This window comes from Gadus morhua, chromosome 13, assembly GCF_902167405.1.
Source record: "Gadus morhua chromosome 13, gadMor3.0, whole genome shotgun sequence".
Lineage (NCBI taxonomy): Eukaryota > Metazoa > Chordata > Actinopteri > Gadiformes > Gadidae > Gadus > Gadus morhua.
Window position 1 is genome coordinate 3596275 of NC_044060.1, and position 16140 is coordinate 3612414.

A 16140-nucleotide genomic window follows, 5' to 3' on the forward strand; every position below is an offset into this window, starting at 1 on the left:
TAACAGTGGAATGTGAGATGTCAGATGATTCAAGAAAAACAAAAATATATAAAGTAAAATAAATGTAATTCCCTAAATGAAGGTATGTTTTAAATCGAAGTAGCAATCATTATTTTGAACGTTATTTCATTATTTTAATGATAAGCATTTCAACACCCGTTATCTGCGACACGTTTTTAATTCCAAAGCGAGACGTTATCTTCAATATGACTTCTGGTTTGAACATCTTTCCTTCAAAGTAAAATAGCTAATGTGAACCAATTGTAAAGAAACACCTTATACCAAAGGTATCACGATGGGCTTCAATGATAATACCAACATGTGATATGTATACACACACATCATTTTTAAATAAGCATAAGCTCATTGTTAGAAATGTTATGTTTGGAACTAAATTGTTTAAGAAATATTGGGTCATAATTGGACAGATCACCCAAACCGTGGGCTACAAGACTCAGGAAAGACTTTAAGGTACTTGTATTAATTCGATATGTTATCAGTACTTGCTATTATCTTCTGTTATCATATTGCATTTTATTTTCTCGACTCTTGCTCCATGACGACTTTTATTGTGAAGGGAGAAGCCGTTCCCCCCTGGTCCGGCTCTGTCGGGTAACTTGACACTGCTTCCTGCAGTCTCTCCGTTTAACCAGCAGAAGGAAGTATGTGTGAATGTGTGTGTGTTTGTGTGTGTGAAGTCTGAGAAACCAGCCTGCCTTGCAACACCTCCAACCTACCATATAACTGTCTCCCCCATAACGCAGTTCACCAAGCACCAACCTGTCTGGTGTTCAAGGTAAGCCCAATGCTTTCTCCTAATCACGGGAAGCAACCAACTAACTCTCTTAACTTGCACTTCCTTTTTCTCATCTGACAGCAAAGGCAGCTTGTCAGCACAAGTATGTATCTCGTGTTGTATTGTTTCACTGAAATGGACATCTCTAATGAGGAACTCGGTTAATTGCAAAGATCACCATTTATTTGTGTCATAGTAGATGGCGAATAAATCGCTGAACAGTCACGAATAAGTCATTCATGACTGATGGAGGTGGAAATCTTGCATATCTTTAGTGCCTGCAGCATGTTCTGTTGTATTCACCGGGGTATATATTCGTTTATCTATTTTTATTTCAGATGGATTCAATAATGAGATAACATCAGTCTAGTCTATGGTGTAACAGTACCAATAACTTACAATCTACTTGCCTGTCTAGTTTTTAAGTTAACATCCTAACATTTTTCATTGCAAAGTACCCATAATGTATCCATTGTATCCGTCTGCGTCTGTTAACGGACCTTTATATTAAGCTGCATAGGATATCATCCACTGAAAAGATAAACTGCAACAACAAAAACAGTTTGTTTGTTTTGCTTTCCATTGCGAATTGCAACGAGGAATGCTTTGAACTTTGAGGTGCTCCACACAATGCAGCCAGCTGAACTCTGTTTGCTTTGTGTCCAAGTGCTCTTGGTTTTACCAAACCAATCCATTGTCCACCTTTCTTCGCCCCTATTCGACCGAGGGTCAGCATTCTGCAGCTCACAGGAACCTTGTGTTTTTGTGACAGTCCCTAAAGAAATGAAGGTTATGTTAGGTTATGTTTGGGTCAGGCTTTTAGGACTGGACCAATCAGATTCATCCTGCTGGCTGTAAATGATATGCATTTTGCCATATGATATGTCATGTCTGACCACGCAGTTATGCTGTGCAACAGATGTTGGCAATGACTATGCATTGTCTAGACAAGCATTTACAAAAGCCACTAGAAATTAAAAATAAAAAAGCTACAAGGTATCTCATGGTGCAGTGCCAGTTCTCCTCTCAGTTATTTTTGTGTTGCCTTCCCGAAATCAGTCTAATAGCACCTAACCCTGAATATGTTTCCTATTCTAGTGAGTATCTTTACCATATTGAGTGACCACAGGTGGGTAGCAAGAATTGCTCAATGTGTAAGAGATTTCTTTCTCATGACAAACATAAAAAATGAGGAAGAGTTAAATGGTCTATGATTGTGCTATTATGTTATCACAGGAGCTCTGCCCTAGCTACTATAGATACATAAATTAGTTCAAATAAAGGTGACATTGGGGCCATAACATAGTTATATTAGTATTTATTATTTTATTTAGCAAGGCAACCGCCTTTTATCCTGTCTGACCAACAGTGAATTCAGACACGTGCCACTGAGGAGCAGGTTAGGGTTAGCCCCTGCTCAAGGATGCCTAGAGAAGAGGCAGCAGATACTGGGGGATTGAACCCAGGCTCTCCACCCTCCAGCCCATCGTCTGTATGAACCTGGTTGTCCGCTGAGCGGACGTCATAGGCGACCACCATCACCGAACTCAGGAGCTCTGCCTCTTCATTCTTATCTAATCTTTGTATGCAACTCATGCAGTGCTTCCTTATCTGACCGCTATCTAAATATGGTGAAAGAACACTGTGTTTTTTTTCGGAGACACGGAAGGTTTAAAGAGGGTTTGATGAGTGACTTAGTGGAACACACAGTTATTACTGCTGGGTTTAACCAGTCCAATGAGAATAGCTTGTGACGCACGCCTAATCTTGTAGGCCAATGTTCGTAGAAAAGCAGGTCATCAGCATAAACAGCTGTATCCCCCCCCCCCTTTGGGATCACTCAAACACTAAAGTCAACATCTTCTTCTCTCGTTCTCTTTCTAACTTTAGTTTGTACTCTGTTGCCCGGCAACCAGCCCCAGCAGCCCAGCCTTGGCCGTTGCCCCTAGGAACCAGCCCATCTCCTGGTGATCCCCCAGCCCAGCTGCCATGTCGACTCCCGATCCAGTCCATCCCACTTCGGTCCGCCTCCGGGTCTTCTCCCTCAACTGCTGGTCAGTGATCTTAGCTGCTGTTGTTGTTGTTGTTGTTGTTGTTGTGGCTGTCGCCCTGAATGGTTGACACCGCCGTCGGTGTGTGAATGTGTGCATGAATGGGTGAATGTTAGGCAGTATTGTAAAGCGCTTTGAGGGACCACTGGGTAGAAAAGCGCTGCATAAATGCAGTCCATCATGTTGTTGCGCTGTGTGACTTCGCACTGAGGTGATTATGATGTGTGTGGTTTTCTGTGTTTTGATGAAAGGGGGATTCGCTACCTGAGCAAACACTGTGCTCAGCGCTATACCATGATCGGAGACCTGCTGGCCAAGGAGCAGTATGACGTGGTGTTACTCCAGGAGGTCGGTGGTGTGCCATGTGTAGTGTCATTCACCCACCCTCACACACACCCTCTCACTCACTTACTCACTCTCTCACCCGCTCGCTCGCTCACTCACTCCTTGATTCATTGTGTGTTTGTCTTGTTAAATGTGGACCCCAGGAAGAGTAGCTGTTGCCAAGTGTAACGAATAATGAGGATCCTAATAAACTAAACTAAACTCACCCACTCTTGCTTCCTCCCTTACACCCTTTCCTACTCTCTCACTCTCTCTTACTCACTCTTTCTCTCACCCACCCGACCAATCATTTACTCCCTCTCACCCTATTTGGTCATTTAGCACAATATTTAGACATAAAGCAAACTGTTTAGACACTGTTATCCGAAGGGACTTCCAGTGAACTTTATATAGATGTGGTTCGAGAGAGAGGGCTCTGTTCTGCTTAGCAGGCTAGCTCCCTGTTGACTCCACTCACAACCGAAGAGGTGACCTCTGTCTATCGTCTCATTGGTTTAGATCAGTGGTACTTTTTTCAGAATCACAGTTTTAGTTTCAAACCGGCATCGTTTTCAGTTGCTTATAATAATGTAGGTCACCATAGCAACGCCGGTAAATAGTCGACGAAACGCCGCAGAATAGTCGAATCTCTGGACTGAAAAAGCAGATCTGATTCGACTCTGAAAATTCAGAGTCGGGGACCCTGAATGAATTTGTGTAAACTGGCAGTTTACACAGATTAAGATGTTCAAATGTATTTAAAAAAGGTTAAGCTAAAACATGCTTAGATAAAGTTGTTAAATTGTGTTAAATGTGTTTAAAAACGCACAAAGATGTTATAATGTTTCAGAAATATGTTTAAAATGTTTAAAAAATATGTTTCAAAAATATGTTTCAAATGTTTAAAAAATATGTTTCAAATGTTTTAAAATTATGATCAGAGATGTTTAAAAGGTGCAAAATAATTAAGATAGCTTTCAAAACACAGGTCTTAAGAACATTTCTTTTTGGGGGGGGGGGCTCAGCTGAATTTTGTTCTCTGAGGGGGGGCTCACTCTCTCACACTTTGAAAACCCCTGGTTTAGATAATGTCAACAGCCTAGTACAAACCGTCCCGTTTTAAAAATTGAAGTAGGCCAAATAACCTATTTATTTAGGCTGACTTACACACATGAAAGTGCGTTCACCCATGCCTACAGCAGGCTATTGAAGCAGTGATTTACGTGACCCTTAGAGGCTTGGCCACTCAGTCAGACATCAGAGCGGAGATTGTTGGCCCAGCCCTTATCTTGCTCACTACAGGCCGAGCCGAGGGTTCTAGCCGAACCCCGGAGAGAGGGCTCTAGGGTTGATGGCCATGGGGTGTATTTTAGATTCGCTCTGCAGCGGCCTGCCACAGGAAACCACGGGAAATTAAACCTAAAACACACTGCATTAACATTGTTTTTATGCCTAATGCGATTTGAGTCATGTTCAAAGTATTTCACTACAGTAGGCTTTATATTACTAGAGCTAATGTGAATTGAGGCATGTTCAAAGCATTTCACTACAGTAAGCTTTATGTTAAACTAGAGCTTCACTTTTCTTAAAAAAATCTAATGCTATTATATATTGTTTTTTATGCTATACATATTCAAAGTCTAACATGTGCTGGCTTCAGCTAGTCTCAGAGAGCCTTTCATGGTACCGTAGCCCTTGTGCAAACGAAGCAAAGAGGCTGAGACTAGGCAACAATAACATCCAAACCAAGCGCTCCAACAGCTGGTTCCTCATCACGTTCTCATGGTGCCAAACCCATGCTAACCTGCTCCTTGAATCACGGCCCAGATCGTGGTTAGGGCCCCTGGCTCTACCGATCCTACAGGGAGAGGCAGACATTGGGGATTGACGCGAGAGCCTTTTGACTGAGAGTCAAAACCCCAACCACTAGACTGTCCTACCCACACATGCAGATGCACGCACGCACGCATGCACACACACCAATACACAGTTACACACACACTTGAGTGAAGGATCAAATCAAGAGAAATAATGTAATTATAAAGTAATAAACACAAATCATGCAAATAAACCTTGAGTTATTAAAACGATCAGGTTAATGTGCTGATGAGAGGTTTATCTGGATCCTTATCAGCCTTGTTGCCGACTATGCTTCATTCTCTCAGGTTTGGAGTGAGAAAGACTTTGATGCTTTGAGAAAGAAGCTGGCCAGCAGCCTACCGTACGGCCATTACTTCAAAAGGTATGCTATCCCTCAACTATTGAATCCCGCTCGGTGACGTTTGTCTGTTATGCGGTTTACACTAAGACTGACTAGATATCGTTGTGTGAGAAGATGTATTGAAGGCAGCAGATCTTTGCAGATTATTTCAAAAGGTTTGCCATCCCTTAACTATTGAATCCCGCTTTCAGATGTTTGTCTGTAATGCTGTAAGACTGACTTGATATCAGTGTGTGATAAGATGTATAGCAGGCAGCAGATCTTTTGAATCGTTGAAGGCCATTGCTTCTCTGATCTCCATTCCGAGCCGCATGGCCAGGATTAATCAAATGCCATTCCCTGCTAATCCCTTGAGCTTCTTCGACTTCACACACAGTTAAATGGGAAAAGTAAAAAACGGACAAAGTTTGAACAACTTTCCAAGGTCATCCATCCACAGAAAAGTTATGCTAATGCCCTGCAATATCGATGAGGGAGGTTCTCTTCATCAACATTTATATTGTTTTCTCTGCCTCTAAAGGTGCAGGATTGTGTAGTTGGTTATGATTTTCGATGAGTTTCGATTCCCACCCAAAACCGGGTTTGATTCCCCAACGTCAGTCTACCTGCAAAGCGTCCCTAAAAAGGATGCATTAACCCTTATATATCTGCTCCTTCATGATCTGTGTCAGAATGAACATAGTTAATCAATCCATTTAGTTAATAAATAAATTATCAGAATGAAGGCATCGTTCTGTAGCTCTACAGCTGGTTCACATGAAGTCTGATGGAAGTCCTGTCCCTTGTGCCCTCTCACCCTGTCCCCTTTCCCCCAGCGGAGTCATAGGGAGCGGGCTGGCTATCTTCTCCAAGCACCGGATCCAGGACACCTTCCGCTACCGGTACTCCCTGAACGGATACCCCTACATGGTGAGGCCTCGGGGTGGGAAAGGGAGCGCAATGGATCCAATACATAATTCACAGCAGAGAGAGACTCTCGGGCTTTAAAGTCACAGTGTGTGTTTGAAACCCGTTCAAGTTAGTAGGCTGGAGACTTCCAGAAGGAACAGCTCAATAACAGAGTTCGGTCCACTCTTTTTCTGGCTGTGAAACTCTGTAATGCTAACTAGCGTAGCTCGGCTGGCTGGGTGGCGTGAGTGGGAGGGGCTTAGGGAGGGTCGACAGTTTGATTCTGTGAAACAAAGAGAGAGACACAGGCTTGGCTGTATTTGTATTTGTAGAATACATCAGTAATAGAATGATATTCTTATTATTATTGATGGGGTCACTATTGCTTAGCATTGACAGATATCTCATGGTTATTTTAAGATAAGAGCCATTTTAAATGTCACACATTGTGAATTTAGGTTATAAAATGACGTCTACTATTTGATCAGGGAAATATGCTGGGCGCCTACACAAAGACTGCTGTTTTCTCGTATCTTCTGTTGAAGGCGTGTTTGGTTCGAGCTTTGCTCTAAACAAACATGAGGGGAAAATGTTAGACGTCTTTATTGTGCTGGCAACATGCAAAACAATCCTCATTTGCTCATGTTTGACAGATGATAGCCTGGACTTTGTTTGCAAAATGAATAGGCAGATAACCAGGCAAACTTGTAAAAGTTTTGCAGGTTTAAGGAAGTTCATCTTACATTTCAAGTGCGGTTTTGTTTCATAATATCTCTTGCGCAATTCTGTGGTCAAGCTGTTGTTTCTCAGTTATATTTCTTTATGTTTTTATAATTTTTTTTGGGCTTAAAGCGTAGGCGAAAATAAAATGAATTTGTTTTTATGAACCAGACACTGGAGAGGGACAGCAAAATGGGTTAAAAGAGAGAGGGAATCATAAAAACCACAGTAGAGTTTTGCAATTGGTTCTATGAAAATCGTTACAGTACTGCCGACGATATGTAGTCTCACCTTTTCTGACAAATGTGCTTATTGTAAATCGCTTTGGATAAAAGCGTCTGTTAATGCCGTAAATGTAAAGGTCAATGGAGCAGAGGTCAGACTCGAATCATCCATCGCCATTACCCCGATGGCTCGTCGTTAGGCACCCAGCCGCTGGGGCGACTGACCCGTGTGTACCGGTGTTGTTTGTCGTCCGTCCTGCAGCTCAACCACGGGGACTGGTTCGGGGGCAAGGCGGTGGGCATGGCCGTGCTGAACATCGGCAACACCACGGCGCACTTCTACGTCACGCACGTAAGTCTTCACGTCCGCCATGTCTGTTCAGCCCCCAGATCGCTGCTACCGTTCCCACGGGGTTCAGGGACCCCTACGTGCCCTGGGTTAGACTGAGTCCGCCTCCCGCTGTCTCACCAACAATCACACCCACGCCGCAACCCTGGAGGCCGGCGTTGTCATGGTTACGCGATTTAACGAGGGGGCGGGGGGGGGGGGGGAAATGATAACAGAAGAAGAGGAGACTGGAGACTGCTATCAGTTGTCCGCTGAACTCACTGAGCCGTCTGAGATACCTCTCTACGCTCCTGGTGTTACCAATCAGTGGACATGAAAGATCCTGTACAGAGTAACGTGAGCCCTGTTTTGTCTTTGGCGGTATCGTCTTGGAAATCGCTCAAGGATCGTTCCACAGATGTGGGTGCCAGCCACCACCCATTTACCGATCCACATAAAGGGGGGAGGATTTGATTGGAGGGAGCAACCACAACGCTCTAGACATGCAAAGGATCCCTCTTTTTGCAGACTCGTAAAATATGTAGATGTAGACATTTGTTATCGGTGAGTCAGAGGGCGATCTTCTCTCAGCAGATGCCAGGCTTGAGAAGTTTTTCTCACGCTTATTGACTTTCTCTCTTTTGATCTTGTTTTAACATGTGAGAGCAAAGCCCCCTGAATAACACGTTTAAAAAGCTCTCAACCCCATGTGGCTCTATTATTAACCCGATAATGGAGCTGCAGAATTAAGCTTCAAACATCAGTCTTCAGCCTGTGCCCACACGCCACACAGCGGGGACAATAGAGCAGACTCACAACTGTTTTAATAACGACACAAGGGATCTGTCCGCAGCTCAGAGATGTTTAACTCTCAGGACCGGCCAATCAGATTCCTGAATGAGGGCACACCGCTTTTACCTTGGAGTGATCCTGCTATTAAAACATGAAATGTAAGAGGTGATTAAAACATGTTGTTTCCGAGATCCTACCCCTTCACAATGCAGATAATGGCATTGCTTCTCAGGCTGCAAAAAAATATTCAAATTATCATCATGCTTGTTCTTGTGGGAACCGATGATATTCATGCCGAGCAAACAGAGCTGCACGAGAAACACTTTGTTGGACCTTCAAACGTCAAACTGTGTATAAGTAGCCCACAGTACATGACAAAAGTAGAACGTAATACTTGGGCTTCTCTCAGCCTGCACCTTGACCACGATGTTAATGGTTTTCCTCACACCTCCAAACATGTTTTAAATGGGCATTTGTACAGCGATTTTCTATCCAGTGGCCAATCAAAGCGCCTTACAACATTGCCTTACTCTCGACCATACATGCACACACCGACCGCGGTCTCAGCCACAGCTCGTTGGGAGCAGTTAGGGTGAGGCGTCTTGCTCAAGGATACCTCAGGAGCCGGGGATCGAACCAGCAAACTTCTGGTTACTACGTGCTAGGGCTGGGCGATTACTCGAATTTCGATCGCGATTTCAATTTTAGCGTCAAACGTTCACAAAATTAACATATTCCAGTTTTTCATTTTTCTTCTTTTATTGTTTTTTTTTTATAGAAAGGGCAGAACAGCTTGATATATATCTGTATATTCTTTAAGATTGGATTCTTTCTGACCATTTTGTGTATTTTTTTAAGGCAAAATTTCAAAGTTCTCAGTTACAAAGTTATTTTTTGGGAGATACATGCTGAATAAAGACAACATGTGTTCAAACTCAAAAATAATCGTATGAATAATCGTGAACTCAATATTGACCAAAATAATCGTGATTATGATTTTTCCCATAATCGACCGGTCCTACTACGCACTCTACCTCCTGAGCCACACCCCCCCCACAAGCGGCCCTATTTAAAGTGTCTTCCCCCCCCCCCCCATCACTGGCCCTGTGCTCCATTCCATTCCTTCCTGACAAACTCCCAGTCCAACACCAGCAGAAGAAGGGGGTCCCACCACGCCTCCAGTCCAGCCTTCTCCGTCTGAGTCCCCCAGACGAGGCAGCAGCACATTCCTCCCCTGGCTCCAGTCTTCCTGATCTGCCTGGGCTCTAGCAGGCCGCCAGGTAGAGCAGGGGAGACTGGTACAGCAAAGCTCCCGTCCCTCCCACCTTGCTTTATGTCCCTTTTTAGGGCCCTTCCCTGTCACTCACCTCCGCTGGGCTGATCCCGTTTAACGATCAGGCCTTGGGATGACATCCTTTTATTGCATCCCGTGAAGTCCATGTTTGGACACCCACCTTGTTGTGTGTTTTTTTGTCGAGCCCCATGGGCTTCAGGCCGTCCAGCCCTCACGTGTTTGGGGAATAAAGAACGATCCCTTGATCAGCAACTTTGGATGAATGGGTTTTCTTAATTTTATTTACCTTTTTTTTACCCCAAAAACGATAAGCTTTAATCTTCTCCTCTTGCATTTTCTATCGTCACATTTGTTGTGTTTTGATACTTCTGTAATTTTGTCTTGTATTGAAAGAAGCTGTACAAAGTGGCTGGGATCACTGTTGGGTTAATTGTTTTGTGTGTGTGTGTGCGTGTGCGTGTGCGCAGCTGCATGCAGAGTACAGCCGGGAGAAGGACTCCTACCTGCCCCACCGTGTGGTTCAGGCCTGGGAGCTGCAGCACTTCATCCGGTACTGAACCTTTTAATAATTTAAAACACATGACGCCGACTGGGTTCACACACTGCACAGTGCACACACAGGGGAGACCACGCAGTGGGCGGGCGGTCTCAGCATCAAACCTGCTCCTTCATGACGTGTGTCTGAAGTCACTCAACCCGCCAGCTGAGCCCAAAACATGGCAGTGTGCATGTTAAAACCAGATTTATATTCATTCTTTATGTTGTGCAACAAACATGCTGCGTGCTTTAATCCTGCCTCCTCCTTAAATGATCTGAGATAAATGATCAGTGAACGTCCCTTTAGAACAGGGGTCACCAACACGGTGCCCGCGGGCACCATGGTGCCCGCAAGGACCACATGAGGCACCCACAGGCCTGTTCTAAAAACAGCACTACTCAATCTTGAACAACTCTTTCCCACCTTTTTTAAGTCATTGTTGGTAGTTATTGTGAGAAACCATTAACGTCACCTAATTAATTAACATGTCTTCACATAGATGAGTATCATTAATCATCAATAGTAATATATAACTAAAGGCAAACTGTGCAAATTTGTTATTTCAGAAGAGTGTATAGAACTGGGTGCCCTTCGTATGACTCGGTACCCATGAAGTAGCTCTCAGGTTCAAAAAGGTTGGTGACCCCTGCTTTAGATGAAGGCGTCCATTTCTAAATACTGGTACACTGGAATTTAATTTCCAGTGATGTTTGTCGGCTTGAAAGAGTAAATAACTTAAATGAGGTTTTTGCCATGCGTATTGTATCCTTCTATTGTTTAAATCACCTAAAGCGAGGCTCGACGGCGTTCCCGTGATCACGCCGTGCGTGGTGTTGGTGTGATGCTGTCAGAAGCCGTTAGTGAGGCCTGTGTCTGCTGCCCCCCCCCCCCTCAGCTACACCTCGGCCGAGGCAGACCTGGTGGTCCTGGCGGGGGACTTCAACATGCACCCCATGGACCTCGGGAACCGGCTGCTGAGGACCTACGCAGACCTGAGGGACGCCTACGTGGAGACCCCCAAGTTTGACGTCAGTGATGATGATGACGATGATGATGATGATGATGATGATGTTAATAACTGTTAGTAGGTAATTGATAGTCAAAAGTATGCACTGTTATTCCCGTGCCCTAGGGGGCGCTCTACGGCACCTGTTAAGTGTAACTTGTATCATTGTTCTGGTGCTAGTGAATCAGAGTTGATGAGGATAACAACATCTCGACCTGTGTTCTTGTGTCACTCCGTTACTTACAAGTTATCCTTATATTATCTAACATAATAATATCGATAATACACTTGCTTTTTCAACACACCTTTTTATTTTATATACGGATTCATAAAAGGTTTTCCATCCGTCCTGCAGGGATGTGAAGACGGGGGCACGATGATCGCAGAGAACCCCAACAACGACATGGTCCCCCCGGAGAAGGGCATCAGGATAGACTACATCCTGTTCAAGGTGACCCCATGGATTCTGTTTCCTGCTCGCACAGCAAAAATCGATTTCTGGTCTAAAATTATCAAAACTCAAGCCATGGGCTGGACGCATTTATCCCAAGCACCTTTCAGTATCATGAGCGCATACATTCGCCCCAACACTGCCAGTGTTAATGCCTTGCTCTGCCAGTTTAACTACACAGGGATTCAAACTCGTAACTCTGCCAGTGTTAATGCCTTGCTCTGCCAGTTTAACTACACAGGGATTCAAACTCGTAACTCTGCCAGTGTTAATGCCTTGCTCTGCCAGATTAGCTACAAAGGGCTACAAACCCTTAACCCTGGTAGGGGCCTTAATCTACCAGTTGAGAGACACAGGGAATCAACCTCCTAACCCTGGCTTTGTTAAATTAAAGCCAGGGTTCACCAGTTTAGCTACACAGGGATTCAACCCCCTTACCTTTGCCGTGTTAATGCCTTGCTCTACCACACGAGGCAACGTCTCCAGTGTATCGTCCCCTTATGCTGTGGGCTCCGGTCTTGGTGTCCAGGGTTCCTCCCGGCTGGAGCTCCACTGTGAGTCCATGTCCACCACCAAGGGCAGCGTCCTGGACCACGCCTTCCCCTACTCGGACCACGAGGCCCTGACCGCTGAGCTGAGGCTGGACCGGGTCGCCCAGGACGGGGTCTCCCAGGACGGGTCCAATGGAATGGGCCCACTGGCCAGGGGGTCAGACCGCACCGCAGGTACTTCTTCTCTATCACTCTGACCTGCATGGCTAGGTGGGGCTAGCCTAGCGGCAGGGCTAGCCTAGCGGCAGGGCTAGCCTAGCGTTATGGTAAGCATAGCGGTAGGGCAAGCATAGCGGTAGGGCTAGCGTAGGTTAACGGTAGGGCTAACATAGCGATAGGGCTAGCCTAGTGGTAGGGCTAGTGTAGCGGTAGGGCTAGCGTAGCATAGCGGTAGGGCTAGCATAGCAAAAGGGATAGCCTTACGGTAGGGCTAGCCTAGCGGTAGGGCTAGCGTAGCGGTAGGGCTAGCCTAGCGTAGCAGTAGGGCTAGCGTAGCGTAGCAGTAGGGCTAGCGTAGCATAGTGGTAGGGCTAGACTAGCAAAAGGGATAGCCTTGCGGTAGGGCTAGCCTAGCGGTAGGGCTAGCATAGCGAGATTTAAAGGCTGTTCAGAATAGCATAAGGCCCGCTGTGAGCCCCTCAGGAGTCCTCCACGCCGTCCAAACCGCTAACCTCCACCTTCTCCTCTCCGCCCGTCTCTCCCCTCCTCCCCGCAGGCAAGCTGGCGGAGCTGGTGGACATCGTGACGGAGGCGCGCACGGAGGTGAAGGTGGGGCTGCACTGCGCGCAGGGCATGTGCTACACGGCCGCCCGCACCGGGGTCATGGGGCTGGTGCTGCTGCTGCTGGAGCTAGCCATCGCCGCCGTGCCCTGGCTGGCACTAGGGGCCCCGGGGCCCTTCCCCAGCGTCTCCTTCTACCTGCTGGGGGCGCTGTGCTTCCTCATCCTGCTCACCACCGCCCTGCTGTACCTCTTCTACACCATGGAGATCAAGAGCCTGCAGGAGGCCGAGGACCAGATGAGGCAGGCCGTGGGCTGCCTGCAGGAGAGGCTCCGGGGCTTCCCTCTGGCCTCGCCGGGGCCCCCGGGGAAGGAGAGGAGGCCGGGCGGTGTGGGGCCCGAGGAGTGAGGGGGGGATGCGGAGAGGGGCCCCGGATCGGGGAGGGGAGGAGTCCGTGGAGGAACACCGCAGCACTGAATGTGATGGACGCGTTGGCAGGGGGAAAACAGGTGGAGACGTGGGACTTTTATTCTGAAAATCAACAGGCGGAAATGTAGGACTTTTATTCTGAAAATAGCACAGGTGGAAACGTAGGGTTGTGTCATTCTGAAACACAGCCCAGATGGAAATGTAGGACTTTTATTCTGAAAAAATGCAGGACATAGGATGCTTTTCTGGCTTCTGTAGTTCATATTCACACTTAAGGACTTGCCTCTGCTTCTGTAGTCTATTCCCATTCTGCACGTATTATCGACCAGTTTATTTGTGTAATAATGTTTAGGAGCCCCTTCCATTCCAACAAATAACACTCGTCTTTTCGTTTGGGACCAATCATCTAATACTTAATTATATTTGCATATTTATTTATTTTCTACACTATAGTCATTTGGGTATACTAATTAGGGAAACTCTCCAAATATGTAGTCATCGAAGGAGGCAAACATTTGTCACCTCAATTTTGGTTATTTACCTTAACTCAACGTTTTCGTCAGTTGCTGTTTGCTGATTGGTTGAAATGAGTGGCATGTGACGTAACCGTGTGCAGCTCAAAGTCTTTTCACAAAAGCCAGCAAATCGCTTAAAGAAATTACAATTGCCGTCTTTCACCAGAGATGGCGCTGTTGCTTATGATATTATCTTACTGCTAGGGCAAATCATTTCATTCCCACATCTGGGATCTAAGTGAACACATATTAACTATTTTCAACGTAGGGAGAGGAGACAGACTGTGGTTGGCATTCCAAACCGTTGGAAAGACGTGTGTGTGTGTGTGTGTGTGTGTGTGTGTGTGTGTGTGTGTGTGTGTGTGTGTGTGTGTGTGTGTGCGCGCACTTCCAAGTAATGTGCAGAATGGGCAGCCTTTCCATGAGTCTTGGTAGGAGAGTCCAGACCATCTGTTGTCTTCTATCATCACATGCAGCAATTAGACAACAGGCTGGAGAGGGCAGGACAGGACAGGACAGGACAGGACAGGACAGAGCAGGGCTGGCTAGAGGCTTACTAGCTCTCCATTGTTTCAGTCTTACTTTCTTTTGTATATATAAATGATAAATGAGCTCTGTGTGTGTGTGTGTGTGTGTGTGTGTGTGTGTGTGTGTGTGTGTGTGTGTGTGTGTGTGTGTGTGTGTGTGTGTGTGTGTGTGTGTGTGTGTGTGTGTGTCTTTTTAGTGTGTGTAATCTTCAACATTGACAGGTTGAAGATTACTTTGTTGATTTTTTTGTTGTTTTTCTGTGAGATGAAGGCTCGTCAATTTGAACGGTGGAAAGTCCAGAGAGTTGACGGATGCAATGTGTTGATGTAGGGTGGAAGTCTGTGAGGTGGTTGGATTTCTTTGTCTGGTTTGACCTGGAGTGAAACATTTGGTGTATTGAGGCTGTCCTCCAAAATGGGAGGACTTATTCAAACAGCAACGGATGTAGCCAAGTCGTTTTTCTGGTTTAGTTTGACTCTCCTCATATTTTACCAGGGTTCTACTTTGGAGATGAATGTTTGGAGCTTTTTGGCTGCGTGTTGGGGTACCATTGACTGGTCCAGTGATATAGATTGCCTGCAAATCGAGAGATTCATCCAAACAATGTTTGGTGGTTTGGAGCAGAGCCATTTAGATTTCTCTCTAAATAGCTCTGGTTTGGATATGACTTCGGAGTGGGCTCAGTAGTGCCCCCGGGTGGACCCCTGCTTGTGGGCTTAACGAAGAAAGCCGATGGCTATGTCCCGGGTTGCATGTAGTCAGTATTTGGGTCGTGTAGATCCGAGGACGTTGTCAGTGGGGCTGCTTCGTTATCTGGATCAGGCTCGGTGTACTGTAGGAGGTCTTACTGCCCAGTATCTGCGCTGAGACGAATAGCGAGCATTCTTTCAATAGGTTTTCCGGTGTTACTGATGATGGGGCTAGGGGGGGCGTAGTGAGGCGGTCAGTTAGTGGGGAGTCGCGGTCTTGGTGGATTGTGCCTGTTTCCGTTATCCCTGGTGCAGGGACTTAGACTGCGGGGGAGAACGTTGTGAGGAAGCTTGTTTCGGAATGTGATACTTCCGATAAGAAGACGGTTGACGTTTATTGTGACCGGGGGCCATGTTTTCATCGTGGCCCGGCTGTACCTTCACCTCCGGACTGGTGATGACCTTAATGAGTGGATGATGCTGTTTGCGATGCGTTCATAGTCCGCTACCGAACCAGGAGCTACCAGGGGACAGCCCCTCTGCCTGTCCTCTCTTTGCGTGATGTCATGTTCAGGGAGACATCACCCAATGGGGTTTAATAGTCGTCGTTATGACTAGAACGCAGGAGGAGGAGAATCAATCATCATCGTTGTCACATTGAAGTTAATACGTTGAAAAATAATGAAGTTAAATTGGTTAAATGTGTACGTCGTTCTCCATTCAAAACTGTAACGGAACATAATTATGTTTCCTTATTCCTCGAATACTGAAGTTTATCTGAGACTACGCCTTTATTATAAAGGAGGATCAACAAAATACTATTTATGAAAGGCGAGATGGAGACACGCTTTGTTTAGAAAATTACTAACAATGTTTGCTTTTCAAAATCAATTACAACAATAAAAATACCGATATATCAATGAACAGACCAATTAAACGAGCGTTAATGTTATTCATAAAAACAGTTGCAATAACATATTTACTGTTACTCATGCTGAATCACTTATAATTAAAATATTTAATTCTGTGATTATTTCTGATGCATCCTTATAACCTGTATTGTATTGTAATCAAA

The 16140-nt window shown here is 45.6% G+C and overlaps 1 protein-coding gene across 2 annotated transcripts; it reads left to right on the plus strand.

Moving 5' to 3' along the window:
- The first annotated feature begins 639 nt into the window (after positions 1-639).
- On the plus strand, positions 640-16092 carry smpd2b (sphingomyelin phosphodiesterase 2b). Of its 2 annotated transcripts, none has more exons than XM_030374286.1 (11): positions 640-796; positions 2687-2850; positions 3099-3195; positions 5337-5413; positions 6208-6301; positions 7487-7576; positions 10106-10188; positions 11072-11204; positions 11538-11633; positions 12163-12358; positions 12900-16092. In XM_030374286.1, the coding sequence occupies exons 2-11, from the start codon at positions 2786-2788 to the stop codon at positions 13310-13312; spliced, it is 1344 nt and encodes a 447-aa protein (XP_030230146.1). In that variant the 5' UTR covers positions 640-796; positions 2687-2785; the 3' UTR covers positions 13313-16092. The 2 variants fall into 2 exon arrangements, with proteins under 2 accessions (XP_030230146.1, XP_030230147.1); XM_030374287.1 differs by having other exon boundaries at positions 643-796; positions 2713-2850.
- The last annotated feature ends 48 nt before the right edge of the window (positions 16093-16140 follow it).